At 40.8% G+C, this 16,871-nt stretch overlaps 1 protein-coding gene across 4 annotated transcripts in view; it reads right to left on the bottom strand.

Moving 5' to 3' along the window:
- Positions 1-16,871, bottom strand: part of CLTCL1 (clathrin heavy chain like 1) — a 36,861-nt gene that overhangs the window by 11,410 nt on the left and 8,580 nt on the right. For all 4 annotated transcript variants that reach the window (XR_015260400.1, XM_086761285.1, XM_086761288.1 and 1 more), the window contains exons 2-20: positions 16,532-16,739; positions 12,407-12,675; positions 11,973-12,134; positions 11,072-11,185; positions 9,647-9,820; positions 9,185-9,382; positions 8,622-8,822; positions 8,346-8,498; positions 7,658-7,780; positions 6,818-6,955; positions 6,438-6,602; positions 5,860-6,040; positions 5,327-5,490; positions 4,450-4,575; positions 3,991-4,133; positions 3,143-3,377; positions 1,214-1,336; positions 651-796; positions 72-255 (exon numbers count right to left, since the gene is read on the bottom strand). Coding sequence is in view for 3 of the 4 variants with exons in the window: in XM_086761285.1 (XP_086617411.1) it covers positions 72-255; positions 651-796; positions 1,214-1,336; positions 3,143-3,377; positions 3,991-4,133; positions 4,450-4,575; positions 5,327-5,490; positions 5,860-6,040; positions 6,438-6,602; positions 6,818-6,955; positions 7,658-7,780; positions 8,346-8,498; positions 8,622-8,822; positions 9,185-9,382; positions 9,647-9,820; positions 11,072-11,185; positions 11,973-12,134; positions 12,407-12,675; positions 16,532-16,739 (3,207 nt within the window). In the remaining variant the exon portion in view is untranslated. The remainder of the gene's footprint in view (positions 1-71; positions 256-650; positions 797-1,213; positions 1,337-3,142; positions 3,378-3,990; positions 4,134-4,449; positions 4,576-5,326; positions 5,491-5,859; positions 6,041-6,437; positions 6,603-6,817; positions 6,956-7,657; positions 7,781-8,345; positions 8,499-8,621; positions 8,823-9,184; positions 9,383-9,646; positions 9,821-11,071; positions 11,186-11,972; positions 12,135-12,406; positions 12,676-16,531; positions 16,740-16,871) is intronic.

The following is a 16,871-nucleotide window of genomic DNA, read 5'->3' as shown; positions in this document are numbered from 1 at the left end:
TTAATGTAACAGTACACTTACCATTCTCTGTCACTAGCATTCTATACCATCAGGCAGGAAGCATGCCTCACCTGAATTGCTGAAGTATTAACATCAAATTTTCTGAATATAGCAAAGGCTTCTTCATATAGCTCATTACTGATGGCAATGTTTGCAATATCTGGGGCATCATAGTTATCCAGCCGATTGATGTATTCCATCACACGAGTGCGGTCAGCCTTAATGGCAGTCAGGATCAGCAGATTTTGGAGATTCCTTTGGTTAAAAGCAAGCAGAGTCTATAATCAGTGCATGGTAACACCTTCTTAAGTGACATGTATTGCACATGCAACAAAATACACCCACTTGCTGTCCCTAGCAACAACATTTCATCCCCAGACTGAGAAGCACTGATATTCGCCTTCAAAAAGAAACTGTTTACCAATATCAATGTTCTCTTCTCTCAACACATCACTGCAAACTGCACAGTGTGAACTAGCTCTGTTTCTTAAAGCATAGAGCACTTTAAATTCTGCTTTTTTCACCTGATTGTACACATTTAAGAGTGCTTAGGTCCTGCAACCAACAAGCCCACAAACAACTTGGGTCACTTCACAACCTAAACAAAGGCACTCAACAGGCTAAACTTGTAGACAAAGTTCCCCTCTTACCTGTGTTCACTGAATACCGAATTATCCAAGACAATTTTTTCCAATAACTCAATTAATTCATTAGGCAGGTCAGCAGTCATGAAAGCTTTCACAGTTACAGAAACCTCTTCTGGATCCTGTGTCTCTGATAGAGCTGTTTGGACAACCTGGATTTGAAGGCAGGAAGGTATCAAGTGTTTTCCCCAAATGAGGTATTTGCACACCTATTGCAGTGAACTACTAATTTAAGGCTTCTAAACTTAAGAGTTATTTCGTCATAGACATCAAGAAAGAGCTACTTCTATACTAGATACAGCTACTAAAGTCACACTTCAGGTCTGTACAGGGAGCAGATTCACTAGGAGGAGGTCACTCCACAGGACAGAAATAAGTCTTATCGGTAACTAAATTTTCTAACCATGAAGGTGAGAATTAACACCTGCCACTCAAACTCTTTTAAGTTTCTGTATGGTTGAGATAGGGCCTCAAAGGACCTTGTGAAGGAAGACAGCTGCTTTAATGCTCCATAATGTTTGAGACATGCTGAGGTCTCCTCGTACTGAAAGTTTAGCTTTGTGCTGTACCTGATCAATAAGCTGCCGCCTGAACGGGTTGTTTTCTTCCAGAACATTTGCCCATAACTCAGGGTCCTTCCTGCGCACCAGATAGCGAGCCTCACTCTTAAACAGTGAGTTCTCATTGCAGACCTGTGGGAGGAGTTACAAATATTGGTATTAACGTTAAGGGTCAATACCACAAAACACATTTAGCTAGCTATGAACCAGACAGTCTAGAAGACTGACTAGAACTAATTGCTGACCAATGCTAAATGCCACAGACAAGTTCTTACCCAACCTCTGATCTGGAAGGCTCATGGAGCAGGTCTCCAGCAGAATTTCTATAGCTTCTCTTGGTTTTGCCCGACACACAAATACTGTGACAGTGGCTTCACAGTAACTATTTGCTTCTGTTTGAAGTGAAGACCTGCAGAAGCCTGAAGAACTTAGTTTTAAATCTAGAAAGGGAGCCACTTGCCTGGGCAGTGTTAAGAAGTGAACTGAGGAATGGTGCTGGTGTTTAAAGCTAGAGGTAGGTTACATATTTGGTGTCATTAGCTTCACTCTAGAAGTGTTCAGAGTAGTAGGTGGCTTGGATTCCTCTGTTAAAGTGTTAAGGGTACAGAACAAATGCGAAATCTCCTACAGTACTGCAGCAAGAAACAGTTATGATCCTATTAGTACCACTAGCTTCAATTACCAACTAGAACAGAAACTTGAAGGCCTATTCCATCTTCTACCAACAGGTCGTGTTTTGTTAGTATGTGAATTAGCTCTTGGAATCTCCAGTACTTTGCTGTAACCACATCGGTAGTAGCACAATTTTGCTTTACATTGTACATCTATTAGTTGCAGGAGTCTAGCCCTCTTCTAGGAGGCAACAATGCCTCAAGAGCAGTTCTTACAGGAAGATCTTTTCTCTGTAACAAGAAATACCTGCTCAAAACATCAGTTCAAGGAAGAAACTGGTACTGACAGGTTTTTATGGTTAACCAGAATATTAAAGCTTATCCTAGCAAAGTTTCCAGCAAAACAACTCAGAGACACCTTCATATCCTGAAATAAAAAACCCAAGTGTAGCCAACCCTCTTTTTACAGCTACAGAGGAGGTATTACTTTCAAGTGTAAACTCATCCACTTTCAGCAGCAAGCCAAGATTATACCACCATTCTAACAGAGCAGGCCTTGCCAGGGAACAGCATCTACTTCCTTTCAAACAAGGCAAGACAAACTAGTTCTTATTCCCACACAGCTGACATTCTTTGCGTATCCTAGTGCAGAAGCACAGGTAGGAGGAGGATGTTTTCTTTCTCAACAGCCACAAACACTAGAATCTGGCATTATGCTCTACTGTGCAGTTTGAGACTAGGACATGTTTGGAGAGCCCTGTGAATTTCACCTGCCCTTGAAACTTTTGAAGGAGGTTCTAGGAATCAACAAGCCTAAGATACAAGAGGAATGCTATCTGAATAAGTCCTTGCAGTTTGACTGCTAACATTTATTTTCCTCATTTCTAGTTAAGTATTAGAGTAACTCTAATGGTCAATCACAATACGGGAAAATTACAACATCTGTTCTAGTTTTGTGGAAGCTTTTCCTCCTACTGTACAGTCAGGCTAGATGACCGCCTATGCCTTCTGCTGATTGAAGGCTCAAAAAATAAAATCAAATTAACAGAGGTTTAATAGTTGGCATATTCATTGGCGGGGCCCAATAAACAGTTTAATTTTGAGCAGAATCAGTGGATGAAAGACATGAATGGTACCCGAGTTATACAATTTTAATTCAAACATACAGTACAGAGTTTATCAACGTAAAAATTACTGTCTCCATATAGAAGAATCCTGCCTACCTCAACTCCTCAGTGAGACTGCAAGTGAGACAAATAGCCAGCTAGGCTTCCACTTGAGGCAGCAAATAGTTCTTTAACAGGTTTATAAACGCAGTTTTGCTAACCTTGATGAGCTCCAGATCACATTGCCCCCTCTCATAAGCAACGCAGGCCAGATGAGGGTCCCTCTTTTCACAATATTTGCCAACTACACGGCTGTCATAGTAAGGATTCTCACGAAGGAACCGCTCTGGATTATTATTACTGTCAATGTAGATTTTGGCCAAGGCATTATGAGTTGCAGGTTCTTCACAGCCTTCATGAATCCTTGATTCAAGCCACGGCAACAGCAACTTAAGCCTTTGAAGAAGCAAACATTTTAGGTTTGTAAGTCAGACTGAGGTATGCTTGACAGCTACCCATTAATACCTGGCCTTCCCTTCAAGCAAGTCTGCTGATCAGACTTAAAAGCAGACAGAAACCAACCAGTTATTTTTAATGAGTCTTAAATGAGTGGAGGCCAGATCCGCAGTTTAACTTCAGGGAAGGTTGCAGATGCCACTAATTTTGTAATCTTTCCTTTAAACTCCTGTTCTATTAGCTGGCTTTTCACACTAAAAGCCATTTCTTCATTTTAGAGGTAAATACAAACTAATTACACAAGCTGCTGTGTGCCTACAATGAAACTATCAGGACAGCTTTATCCAGATTTACTCCAAAAATACACCCCATGGTTGGTTCTACAGGAACTGAAGTGTTCAAGAGCCATACTATCCATCATGCAGTGCTCTCAGGCATTCCTGTATGGCCCAAATAATCAAGAGACACTAGCAAATCTTAGCTGCTTTTCTATAAAGAAACATAACACAGTATTAGTATTGTATCATTCAGCAAAACTGTATCTAATTCAATTTGGGTGTCTACCAGGGTCAGCAAAGTCCAACACTGGTGTCTACAGACGCATATTCATTACCGATTTCTTTTCTCCACTTCAGCCACCAGCTCATCTGTCGAGAACTGGCCTCTAACCACCATGATCAAATTCTTAATGACATCTTCAGAACAATCCACATCAAGAAGTCCTCCAACCACTGCTGGTATACGGCTAGGATTCACCTAGAATAAGCCACCATCAGTAAAATTAGTTTTAGAAGTACTAATAACCCACCTCTAGTCTTCCACATGGGGAAGTTTTAGTTAACAATTTAAACTATGCTTTAGAGCAGTGAATTTTAAGGTATTAACACATTTGTATACACATTCCAGGAAAAAACTGCACTTACAGCTTTGTAACAGACAAAAAGCTTATTGAAGAGACTCTGCACTAGACGTGTGAGCATAAGAGACACAGCCGATTCTGCTTTAGTTACTGAAAGATTATGCTTCTTTTAAGGAAGGAAAGAGCAAGAGCTTAAAGCTGGATTCTCCTTACCTTCTGTACATAAATCTCTATATACTTCTGCAGGTTATTGCGATATAAGTAGAGCACCAGGTCATGAACAAAGTCAAATCGATCACAGACAATTATCAGAGGAAGCTGGTCTGTGAGCTTCGCCTCCTGTATTTTGTGTGGGGAGGGAAAAAAAAAAGTAAGCAACCACCATTTGTTGAAGTGTTTTCAAAGCAGGGAAGTTTGACCAAGTTTCCCTAGCATTAGAAGTCACAATACATTCAAATTTAGGACTGCCATCAGACAAGTGACTTCAAAACCAAGTTAGCCACTATGAATACCATGCAGCCAATCTATCCATTGAGTGTTAAAATTTAGGCTCTTCATAAAGCACCGCATTAGGCCTAGCTTCAAAATGACTATCAATTCATGTATCAGTTCAGAATACAGTTGCTGGGCCAAGAACTTAACAATGCAAAATGAAGTGGCATTAAAATCTCATTTTACCAGTCACAAAGCACATGAAGTGCTGTAGTACAGGTTGACTACAGTTTTGATCAGCTTTTGTCTAGCCAACAGGCTTAATAGAGCTCCTGCTGAATACTTCAGCATAGTCTTTCCTTCTGCCAACCTGGATTCACCTATTGCTAGACAACAACATATTCCTGAGTTTGGTACAAGTTGTATTGTCTAGGCTAGTTTAAAAGGAATGGTGAATTGGGGACTGTTTTCCCAGAGATAGCCTAGAAGGACCTATTATATGTCTGGAATAGGATCAGACTCCTATTCAGGCTACACAGTAGTCTACTCCTACTCACGTCAGCCAAGTCTCAAGTTGCCATTTCCCCCCATTAGAAGGCTGTAGTTCTGCTGCTAAACAAAACAAGAGATTGTTCAATACATTGGACAGAATATTCACCTTCAGAAAGTTCTTCACCCGTTCTGGGTTATAGCAGTTACTTTCACGGCAGATTCTTTCCACTTCCTTTATCTGACCAGTCTTGCAAGCTGCCTGGATGTACTTGAAGTGAACATCTGGATCCTGGCTGAAGTTTACAATGGAACCCAAGAAATAGAACAGTCCTAGGAAGAGTCACATGTTTTTAACACAGTTAGAAGGGTAAGTGAAGCAAGTGCAAATTGTTACAGGCTTCAGCTTGTGACTTAGTTCAGCTCTGCTGAGACAGTAGCTTTCATTCAACTGCAGGAAAAATCAGAAGGACTTTTTTCCCCCCTCTTTCAGGTTTCATCCTTCTTTCTAATCATTACTCAACAAGGTTAAGAAACTACCTAGAACAAAGCTACCCCTAGGACTCACTGATGAGCTCACTTTGATAAATGCATCCTAAGGTCCAGCCATGTGACAAGTACTGTCCCGTAAAGCTACAATCCTTACTATTAGCTTCAATCAAGTAGTGCTTCCAAGTAAGCTGCTTCCCTCTAATACCGTACCTTCATAGCTTTTGAAAGATTCAAAAAGCTCCACAAGAGACTGGGTACCAAGTTGTTCATGGTATTTAGAAGCAACTTGCACACAGAGCTGTAAGTTTTGCCTGATGTTGGCTGACAGCATGGCACGCAAACACTCCACAGAGTCTTCAACTGAGAGAGAGCCAAAGAAGTTCACGAGCCACTGCAAAGAGAAAGTTTTACTCAGTAACTTACACAGTATTTGACTCGCTTCTAAGATGTGTCAATTAGCCAGAGTTTTACCCCACCTACTAGAGAGAAGTCTTATATTACTAAGACCAAACATACTCACCCTCTTTACAACTACAACTAAAATGCAGTTTGGAAGTAAGATTTGAAATGCCCACCTAGGAAACAGAGGTCAGATTTAAACCATCAAAAGTACAGAATATGGTTTAACCATTAACTGGAAAAGTGTTCTTGAATCACAGCTACGTGTGCTACTTTTATACCTACAAGTCATTTTATAGCACCTGCAGGGATTTTAACGGCTACAGAAGTGCTAAAGAGCGGTCACTTCACTTAAGCTTTCACTTTCTTACTCTCTCTAACAGACTTACCTCAGGATTCAAGAGGTGAGTATGAACAACAGCACGTTTAATATCATAGAGATCCGTGTAGTGTTCCAGAGCTCGCTGGAGCAAGCCGGCCTTTTCACACAACTGGGCAATATGAGCACGATCATAGTGCGTAAACATTTGGTTTCCAAGAATGGCATCTGCAACCTAAAAGGTTACATTTCATATTCAGACTGTCAGAGAATTACAGCAGCTCAGCCTAAAAGTTGTTGAAAAGTCACAGCAGCAACTCATTAGTAGTCTTTGATCATAGATGTTGCTAAACTATTTATAGATACCAGTATCAGACATCATATTGATGTGCAAGCCTAGTACTGTCTCTCTCCTTCACTTTTTGGAGGAACTAGATTAAAAGGTCTTACCTGTGGGGCATGAATCAGATTCATTTCCAGGAGACGAGTCTGAAGGTGGCCTTCTGCGGGGCGGTTATTTTTCAGGGCATCCAACAGAAAGGACGTGCACTGCTGAATAAGACTGTTCTCCATGAACACATCCACAATCTGTTGAGATTGGTCAAGTTAGAGAAGGGGGTCTATATACACACACACATATTTATCTGTATATACTAATGGCCTGGCTAGGAAGGCAGCTTATCACAGCCCTAGCATACTGTATTCCTTTTGTTTTCACAGGATTACTACCATGGCAATATAAACAGACAGAGAGACAAGTTTCACCCACTCTATTTCGTTTTAACACAGCATGCAAATCCCATCTCTTCTTTCTTGTTGAGATAGTTGCTGCAAGCTAAGACTTTTTCTAAGTAGCTTCAGTTACCTAATAATGCAAATTGTTGTCTTATTTCTCTGCCCATTTAACCAGAAGTGGCCACTGGTAGCCAGCACTCAATTTTGGTTTATTTGTTAACCTTCTTGTAAATTCTCTGCATCGGAAGTTAATGTATGCTCCACCAAAGTCGACAGCAGGAGCTTTCTAAGTGGACAGTAATACTCTACTGCTTAGACTAAGACCGTGGCAGATTCACTACCAATATTACAGTAACAAGCCAGAAAGCTTCCTCAAGAACTTGAGAGTACACTTGCCTCTAAAGACTTAATGGTAACCAAACTTGACTAGAACAGTTTAGTCACTTTTCTAACCAAGCCAACTAGAGACCTGAACTGGCCTTACCAGTCCCCAAAATGGTGCTATGCTATTACCTCTGTCTAGAAAGAGACCAGTACTCTTGTTGTAGGCATCACCTGGTTAATGTTAGCCAGTGGCTCCTCATCCTGTACCAGCATCTGAGAGAACTGCAGGCCTTGCTCTGGACTGACTCTCATCACACTTCTCAGTAAGAAGATCCAGTCTGGAGTGTAGCCAACCTAGAGATTTCAGAAACAGTCATGCATGTCTGGGAAGGCCTACACATCTTTTAAGCCTTCACACTCTCTAGCATAGGCACTGTGAGGTTGCCATGCCTGTGCTCTGTCTTCCAGGAATTCTCAGATAAGAGCATTGCTTGTCCATTGACACAGAAGTAACTGAACTTGTGCCTGGACATTTCTCTTGCTAGGCAAGAAAACTGCTAGGAACAAATCTTTTAACAGTCTGAAGACACTATCAGTCCTAAACTACAAGTGAACGTCAGGCAAATTGTTTTGTAATCAATCTGGGAAAAAAAAAAAAGTCTAAGGATAAGCTTGAGATAGTCCATTAATCTGATAGTTCATAAGATTCTAGATGTTCTGAATTTAATTTTTTGGAGACTGCTCAGAGCTTAGTCATACACTGTGATTTGCACTATGACACTGAAGAAAACACTGTTTCTTAAGCTTACCTACTTATCAGTTTTAAGTGACAGGAATCAAACTTATCTCATGGAAGATAGCTTAAGAATGTACACATTAAACAAGACAGAGCATAGCAGTTTGTGAGAAACAACTTTACCTTTTTGGCATACAGCACTATTTTCTGGAATTGACCAGTTTCAGCAAAGCACTGAATCACTTTGTTTGGCACATTAGCACGTAGATAGACACTGAGTGCAAGGGTTGGGTCAGCTGTCTTCACCAAGTCTCCCAGCTCCTCTGAGCACTCCAGCTGAAGTCAGAAGTGGCATTTTGTCAAGAAGAAGAATTCAGAGATGCAGTATCAACTAAAGTATTGTTCACACGCAATTGTAACAAGGCAACAGAACTAGGCTAATTTCATCATCGAGCCTACCTTGTCTTCTTTCAACCACTTCTCCAGAAGCTGCTTGCGGCCCTGCTGTAGAACAGGGCGACAAAGCTCCAGAGACTCAAACTTGTTCAGCTGTCCCTGGTCAAGCAATATTCCAAAGTACTGGAGCAGGGGAGAGGCCTGCCCAGGCTGAGCTGGTACACTCTGGAACTTCCTGATTGTATCACTGGTACGTAGAATTCCCTGAAGAGGCACAAGATAAAGACAAGTAATGTGTAATAAGTCAAAAAACTTCAGTGTATAGCTTAACACCTGCTACTCTTCAGCCTTCAGGGTGGAGATCATCAAACCAATTACATTCTAGCAAGAAGTCAGTGGCCACAGCAAGTCCAGTCTACAGCTGGAAAAGTAGAGCAGATGCTCCTTCACGGGATACAGGAGAATGTATTAGTCAGAACAAGCAACCAAACTGCAGAGAACTAAAGTTAGTATTGCAGCACTTTTGTTTTTGAATGTCAAGTACCAAAATGCAAAAGTGAGGTAAATCAGTCCCTTAAGTGAAGGCAAATCCAAGACTTCTAAGCTTTACCTTTGGACTTATTTACCTTTGGTGCAGATGCAGCTACTTTAGCAGCATCTGCGTAGCTTCCTTGAGCAAACAGTGTGTTGAACTTTCTGGCAAATAATTCCTCTGCCCCAGCTAAATTACTACGTATAGCCATACGCAGTCCCAAGTCAGGATTCTGGAGAACATTCGTAGCATAGTTCACTATGTTGTCTTCCTCAACACATACCGAAAGCACCTGGAAAGGACAAAAGGCATATGGAGAAAAACAGTCCTTTCCACAACTACTGTGAAGTACAGCAACCAAATGGCTTTGCAGCCCACCAGTGAAGTAGTAAGTAGTTTAAAAAGTTCCTCCCCAAGCAGTTCTGTACTAGGAGGGGTTAAAAACTAACTAATCAAATAGTTACTTGCTCCCTTGACATTTGTTGCATCAAGTCACTCTTAGTTTTATGTTTCATCTGAGCTTTAGAAGGCTCAAAACCAGAAAGCTGAATGTTACCTGTCCTTTTTTGTTCACACCAATAATGCCTGAGGTAGGTTCATGAGGAGCTGTGACAAAGATGGTATCAGCACTAATACGGTTCATGTAGATGCACACTCCAGACTCCAAGTCATACATGTGAATATATCCATATTTCGTGATCAGGTAGATAACACCATGCTTAATTCCAATCTGCAAAAAAAAAAAAAGTTTTTATAAGTCAAGACTAAGACTGTAACAGTTAAGACAGTTGCATTTAGCTTAGTCACAAAACAGTACTGCAGTGACATGTCTTTGCACTAAGAACAAACGCAGCTTCAGGCTTCTTCCTCACAGACTCAAAGCAATTAAAAGCTTTGCTGGCCATTTGGAGCCGTAGCTCCACTGAATAGAGAGGCCGAAGGGAAATTAAAATTCAGCTGCAAAGGACATACTCCTCATTCTAATGAGCCAGCCTGAGGAAGAAAGTTTGGGCATAATTAGCATTCTTGTCAGTACAAGTTTCTGTTCAGAAATATTAACGAGGTAATCCCAATCTTCCAACAGGGCCTACCCAAAGCACCAGCAGAACCTAAGTCAAGCTCAGTTACTGAGTACTCCAGTTTACCTGTCAAATCACTTAAACTGGGGAGGCTTTCAAGTCAAAAGGGTCTTCAAAGAACTACTTTCACTTTGAACAAGTCTTCAGATATTTTGTTAATCAAGCCTTAAGATGAAGTTCAGAGCCACATGAATCCCGCCATGTAGACAGCTTGCTTTGTTTACCTGAAAGGCATCTCTTGGTTCATTCATAAAGCTGGTCTTTTAGACTGCTCAGCAGTTGCATGCTGTGAGATAGTTTGCTTTTACTATACAATTTCTAGTCCTGCACACCTGCTACGTGAAGTTTGGTCTGTCAAGGCAACCAGCTATGTTCTTTTCTAAAGAACCTCCCATTAATGTCCCAAATTGCCTTTTCTGTGCTGTTACTACAGGAGGCAGGGTGATATAGGACTCTGCTCCATTTGTCTCTTACAGCGAGATCTGCTGCAGATGAAATGCCACTTTCATGTGAAGCTATGTCAAGCACCATAACATTCTTATCTAGAACTCCAAACATTAGTAGGAAGTTCAACAGCCCAAGCAATGTTAGAGAGATTCTACCAGAAGACACTATTGAGGTTTTTTTGAGGTTGGTGGTTTTTTTTTTGTTGTGGGGGTTTTGTTTGGACCTTGTTTGTTTTTTAAATGCAACCTTAATTTGACATATCTGGACAAATACTGGAACAGCACATATATTTGCGTTATGGTTTTAATGTCCAGACTACCTCCCACAAACCTATTAAAACCCCTCTCAGAACAAGGAGGAATGACAGCAAAGCACTCGTAGAAAGTATTCTTTGCAACAGAGATGGTAGCTACTTGTCAGGCTATAAAGTTGATTTTTGGGGGGTAAACATTTACCTGCATTGCTACAGGAAAGTCAGTTTGTGCCTCAGGTGGGAAAAACACATCAACAGCTTTCTTAACAAATGGCTGATTTCCAGTAGCTGGCTGACCTACTTCAATTATGTGTAGCTAGAAAGAAAAGAGTACATGTCACAAGATTGTCTGCAAGTACAGTCACATGAAAGAAGTTCCTCTCTTCGGATATGCTACTGAAGCCATCCGCCACACTTGGCTGATGAATGTCTGTCCAATCCTGAACCAGTACGTTCTGGGGAGCTGTGCTCCACATATTTATTGGAGGAATGAGTTTTCTGAAACTTCATAAAGTAGAAAACAGGAAAAGCAAAAAAGAAAAAAACATGCTTTCTACGACAGTAGACTTATTTCTATTCAAGACAACTTGTTTGAGAAATTTTGAGTGAGACTTCTCAATTCATCAACAATTTTGCAGGACAAAACTGGAAAGCTCAAGACATTTTAGCGTCACCTCTGCTCTTTACAGACTGCTCAGCAGTTGTAGCATATTTAACTGCTGCTAAACTCCACTGTCAGTTTGATGCAAACACCGTACCTACAGCACTAAGGCTTATCTCGTCTTTCTGTACTGGATTCAGGACATAAGAGGCTGCTTAATCATTCGACTTCATACACACAAAACACCACATGAGCATAACCTGATGCTTACACCTTGTGCGCCATTGTCATTTAATCTATGTTCATTCTTATGTTTACATTCCACTCAAGCAACTCAGACTTTTCACAGTTTGTCTCATTAAAAGAAAGCTGACCACATATGCTGCTTACATGGTTCCCACGCTGTTCTTCAGCTAGCATACACTAAACTGTGCTCATTGAAATCCTATTAGTACAGAGTTCTGCTACAGCAGAACAGGAAAACAGTTGCAGATTTTTTTACCTTGCCCCCTGCAGGACTCCTCACAGCAAAACAGAAGAGAGTAGAAGGTTTGGCATTTCCCTCTATTTTGAATTCTGCAAAAGCTGCTGCATGGCCCTCTATAGGTTGGGAAACTTTTCTATCAACTGAGTACAGCTGCATTGCACCAACCACACGATTTTGCTAGAAAGAAGAAGAAAGGTCAGCTTTTAGAGATAAGATTTCAAAGTTTATAACAAGACCTTTAGGACAGTACACGAAAAAGCAGCAAATGCCTCTCACGCTCTCCTCCAATGCTTTAATCATATTAAAGGTCAGGTTATTCCTACACAAAAGCTATTTCCGAATTTCTGATCTACAGAAACCAAAGCTAAGAAACTACAGCAGCTAATAAGTGAAGTGGGGCCAGGGCTTTTCTGATTGTTTTCATAGCATGCTATTTCTAGGTAACTTACCTGTGCTGAAATTCCTATCAGCAGCAGCCATTTTTGGTGTTCATCTGTTCTGTAATTGATGATTTGGCAGCCCGCAAGACTAGCATGCCTGTCAAACATCTTTTGGGGTTGCGATTCTCCCTCCATGCTCCAGTGGTAGACTGCTGTCTCTGTCACCAAGGCAACTGTATTCACAGATATCCATTTCCAGAAGATCACTTCCTCTGCCATTGTGTGGGCTTTCATTTTACTTTTCATCTCAATGTTAAAGATCTGAAGTGTTTTCCCAGCTAGTACGACAAAACCCAAGAAACATCTTAGACATATTACCACAATGGCCATCCTGGAGTCTGCCTATTTACAAACAACCCGTTTAACCCACTATTCCAGTGACATTACAGACAGGGTTAGTGTCCTGTCACATCTGAGTCTCCTTTGATATTTGACTCATATCAAACAGTATCCCCTCCCCAACCCCAACATCTCTACCATACCTGAAGCAAAAAGTCTACTTCTTACAGACACTTACACAGACATTCCAACAACTGACAAGCACAGACATTTTAATTCACTATAAGCTGCAGTTAAAAGACAGTCCAAGCTACACAGCTTGTGTAAACTCAGGTTTAGGTAGTGGCACTGGTAGACCAAGTTACAGGTGTCTAGCAGGTGCCACTCAGTATAATGAGTAAGAAGAACAGATCTAGTTTCTGTCAACTTAGTAGCTGGTGTAGATGACCTGAACCAAGTCCAGCAGCGCAAGACTTGCAACAGCTCTTGAGGAAGCCAAAGACCACAGCTTCCATTCTATTTTTTTTTTGTTGAACAAACTGTGCACTTAACCAGGAGACGGATGGGCTCTGTACAACAGTAATACAAGTGCCTATTGAAGGAGTCGGTCAAGAGTCGAGAGAAATTATAGAAAGGTTTGGAGCTTTAGTTCCAGTTAAGGTTACTGCTTCATGATTTAGGTAACAAACTCAAAGCGATGTTTTATTTCACTGCAGATGAGATGACTTAGCTCTAGGAACATTGTTTTCTGTTCACAAGACACCCACTCAGACTGCTAGAGTATTGGCTTGTAATGCCATTATTTCTATCCACATTTCAGAAGCATTTTCCCTGCTAGTAATACTTCTGACTGTCAAACTGGTTGATGTTCCTTCTACTGGGAAGTTTTTATAGGTGAAGGCTGCTGGCCACTGATGAATCATTTTTAAAAGATATTAACCCTAAGTTAATATGCACCTCTGACTGCTCTGTAGTGTTTTAGCATAATTTATACAGTAAGTTGATCATATTAGTTTAATGAAGCACCAAGAGACAATGCAAGACTTCAGAGCTACCACATGCAGCATTCATGCTCCCTGGATAAACTGCATAAAAGACTGTTAATGTGATCAACTAGTTCCTATGACAGCTTGCTAGCTTTCCTGTGACCAAGCAGCCTGTTTCTGACCACCTTGCTCTGCACACACAGTTAGTGTATTACACAAATGCAACAAGCCCCGGTCTGACACCAGCTGTAAACTTTCAGCTGGAAACAGAGTATTTACTGTACTGGACAACAATTTGTCCAGCAGTGGACTGGTGCTAGCAAAGGATTGATTTTGGAACTTCCATAGTGTGCAGCCTAGAAACATAGAAGAAACTGATAAGCTACTGAAATGAGCTAAAAGCTTATGCTTTTCTGTTTTCTAGACTAAATTTGACTGCTGTGTTAAGTTGGAAATGGCTTTAGAAGCTTCATCAAGCAGCTAGGTCTGGATGTTGGGGGCCACAGGAGCCATAGCAATACAATTTCTTAAGTGTGGCAACATAAATTCAAACTTCAGAACTCTAAACTGTAATTAAACTACAAAAAATCCTTTACTTGGATTAAAAGAGAGCAGAACCTGCTAGAAAGTCATAGTGAGGGCAAGTGTGAGTTTGAGTCTAATGTCCACTTGAACACTTACTTAGGCCAAGATCTGAGACAAAAAGCCAAACACTTATGTAAGTTTTTCTGATCAAGCTACCGGACTGATCAGTCTGCTTACACTATTCTCTACAGGTGTAGTCAAGTAAGCAGATACGGTTTTTTGAACACCAGCAGAAGACTTCACTTTTCAGTTCACTGGAGCATGAAGTTTCTCCATTCCACAAAGAATGGAAGCACGCCCGAGTGCTGCATTCTCCACTTAAACCAACTAGGGAGTACTCTCAGTACAGAGCAAAGCAAGAGAATCATGAACACAAGGACAAAGCATAAATCTTGCTACACCAGGAGAATGCCACATGCAATCCAGAAATGAAATCGTGTAGACTGTATTTCAGTTTAAATCAAGAACCATTTCATTTCTTTTCTGAGGGCGAGTTTCTACGTTTATTGCTCAATAATCCTCAGATTATGAGCAACTCCCAGTCATGGCACATTGAGTCACAATACACAACAGTTTTGACGACTGAAGCCTCAGTCAATCAGCAGGGAAAGCCTGGAGCAAGAGTGAGTTAAACCATGTCTTCAGCGCAGTTCACTGTAGTTCTGGTTATTGTAAGTAACAGCATATTGGTTAGGGAACTCTATCCGTCTTTTCTCCCCAACCCTTCAGTCATTAGATTATGGATAGAAGAAGAGATCATTATCTGCAATACCTGACAACACAATTTGGCATGTCAATGTGACATCACAACCTCATCTGTTCAGAGGACAAGCTTATTTACTGCATGGACAGAACGATACTCCTTTTGAGCAAGTCTTAACACTGGCAAGAATAAAGCTTTATTATTTGAAGCTGATTATAATTAATTTAGTTAGTAGGTTAGTTTAAACTAGATTATATAATTTCCTTTTAAGAGCTACATGAAGCTCTGCTAGTCTAGAGAAGGCACTTTCCTTGCCAATATGGTTTGTTTAAAGGGGTCCAAGATTGAGGGCAGTGAACTCTTAACAGACCTGAAATTATTTTATCATTGTTACCTTTACCCACACCCCAGGTAAGGCAGTCCTTTGCAAGATGTATAAGGATCTTAGCTGAACCACAGATTCAGCTGAAGTCAAACATTAACACATTAGTTTTCCCCTAATAGCAGTATAAGCCTGAGATCAAAGACAAGAAGTTACAGGTTTTGTGCCAGTTCTGAGGACAGCTATTTCTTGGACCCCTAATTAATTTCACCATGATTTTTCACATTAAAAACACTTAGGCAGAAATGAATAGCACACAGGACATGCCAGCAGAGGTCTCTCATAAAAGTATTGCAACTTGGTTTTGTCTATCAACTGTACCTCCATTATAGATACACACTCTTCTCCTTCACTTGGTACAGTCAATAGTCAAAGCAGCCAAATTGTTACCCACAAGCCAATAGAGAACATTTTCACTGTAATACCAGCTGAGGATTAAGATCCCTCACCTGGCTATGAAGTGAGCTGTCAAATGGCTACCTTAAAGTTCAGTACTTTTTATGAGGTTAGACCATTCTGTACTACCAAACATGAAATGTTACGACAAAGTTCACTCACCATCTGTTTAGATAAGATGCAGGAAGAAAAGTATATGGTCAGTAACAGTTATTGCGACTAAATATCAAAAGTCGGTCACTTAAGAAAAGAGGTAGAGATTATTTCTTTGAGCTCAGAGTGCTACTTATAGCCAGTATCAACACCACAGGTACTGGGGTAAGCAGAGGTCTTCTATCTGCAAGAGCTTGTGACTGCCAAACTTAACATGTTTGTACATTCAGTTACTGGCCATCCTCATTGCAACTTGTTGGTATCTGGTAAGCTCTTCAGAGCAACAACAAAGGGCCAGGGCAAAGTAAAGAGTACGAGTGGCTTTACATCCCTACTCATCTCTACAAGTGTCCATTATGTTTAGAACATCCGTTTACAGGGAAAGCATACCGTATGTTGACCCAGTCCTCAGTGAGAACAGGAGGCTGCAGTGCCAAGCCCAAGCATCTCACATCTACTTGGAGGCAAATCACCCAAAGATTATGAGAAATCCACTGCCAAAAATACAGCATGCAAGTTCAGGCAAGAGCTCTTATCCTCATATACATTGTTCTTAGAAAGTTTACACAAATCTTAAGCTTAAGAGCATACATAAGTGGTAATACAGCTAAGCAGTAGGTTTCATACAGCAATAATAAAGGGTTACTCACCTTTTAGCGCAATTACTTTAGAGGCTGGATTCATGATGGCACTTTCGGCAGAAATTGGACGTCTGATGGGTGTTGTTGGATCGCTCATGTCAATTATCACTACTTGTGCCTGCTCTCCCACTTTCTCCCTGATGCAGATGAACTTGTCAGATTCCATTGTTAGGGTACTGAATCCAATGTTTGCTGGGTTAATGCCCAAATTTTGGAGCTAGAAAGAGGAAACAGACTGCTTTATTGTCCTTCCCATGTTGAAGGTCTAACTCAAGCCTTTATGTTTGAAGTCTCCCCCAGAAGGAAATGCAAGACTAGTAAGTTCTCTGACAGTGTATATTACAGAACT

This window comes from Chlamydotis macqueenii, chromosome 17 (genome assembly GCF_036417535.1).
Source record: "Chlamydotis macqueenii isolate bChlMac1 chromosome 17, bChlMac1.mat, whole genome shotgun sequence".
Taxonomy (NCBI): Eukaryota; Metazoa; Chordata; class Aves; order Otidiformes; family Otididae; genus Chlamydotis; species Chlamydotis macqueenii.
The sequence above is the reverse complement of the archived record's forward strand: the minus strand, read 5'-3'. Positions and strand labels throughout refer to the sequence as shown.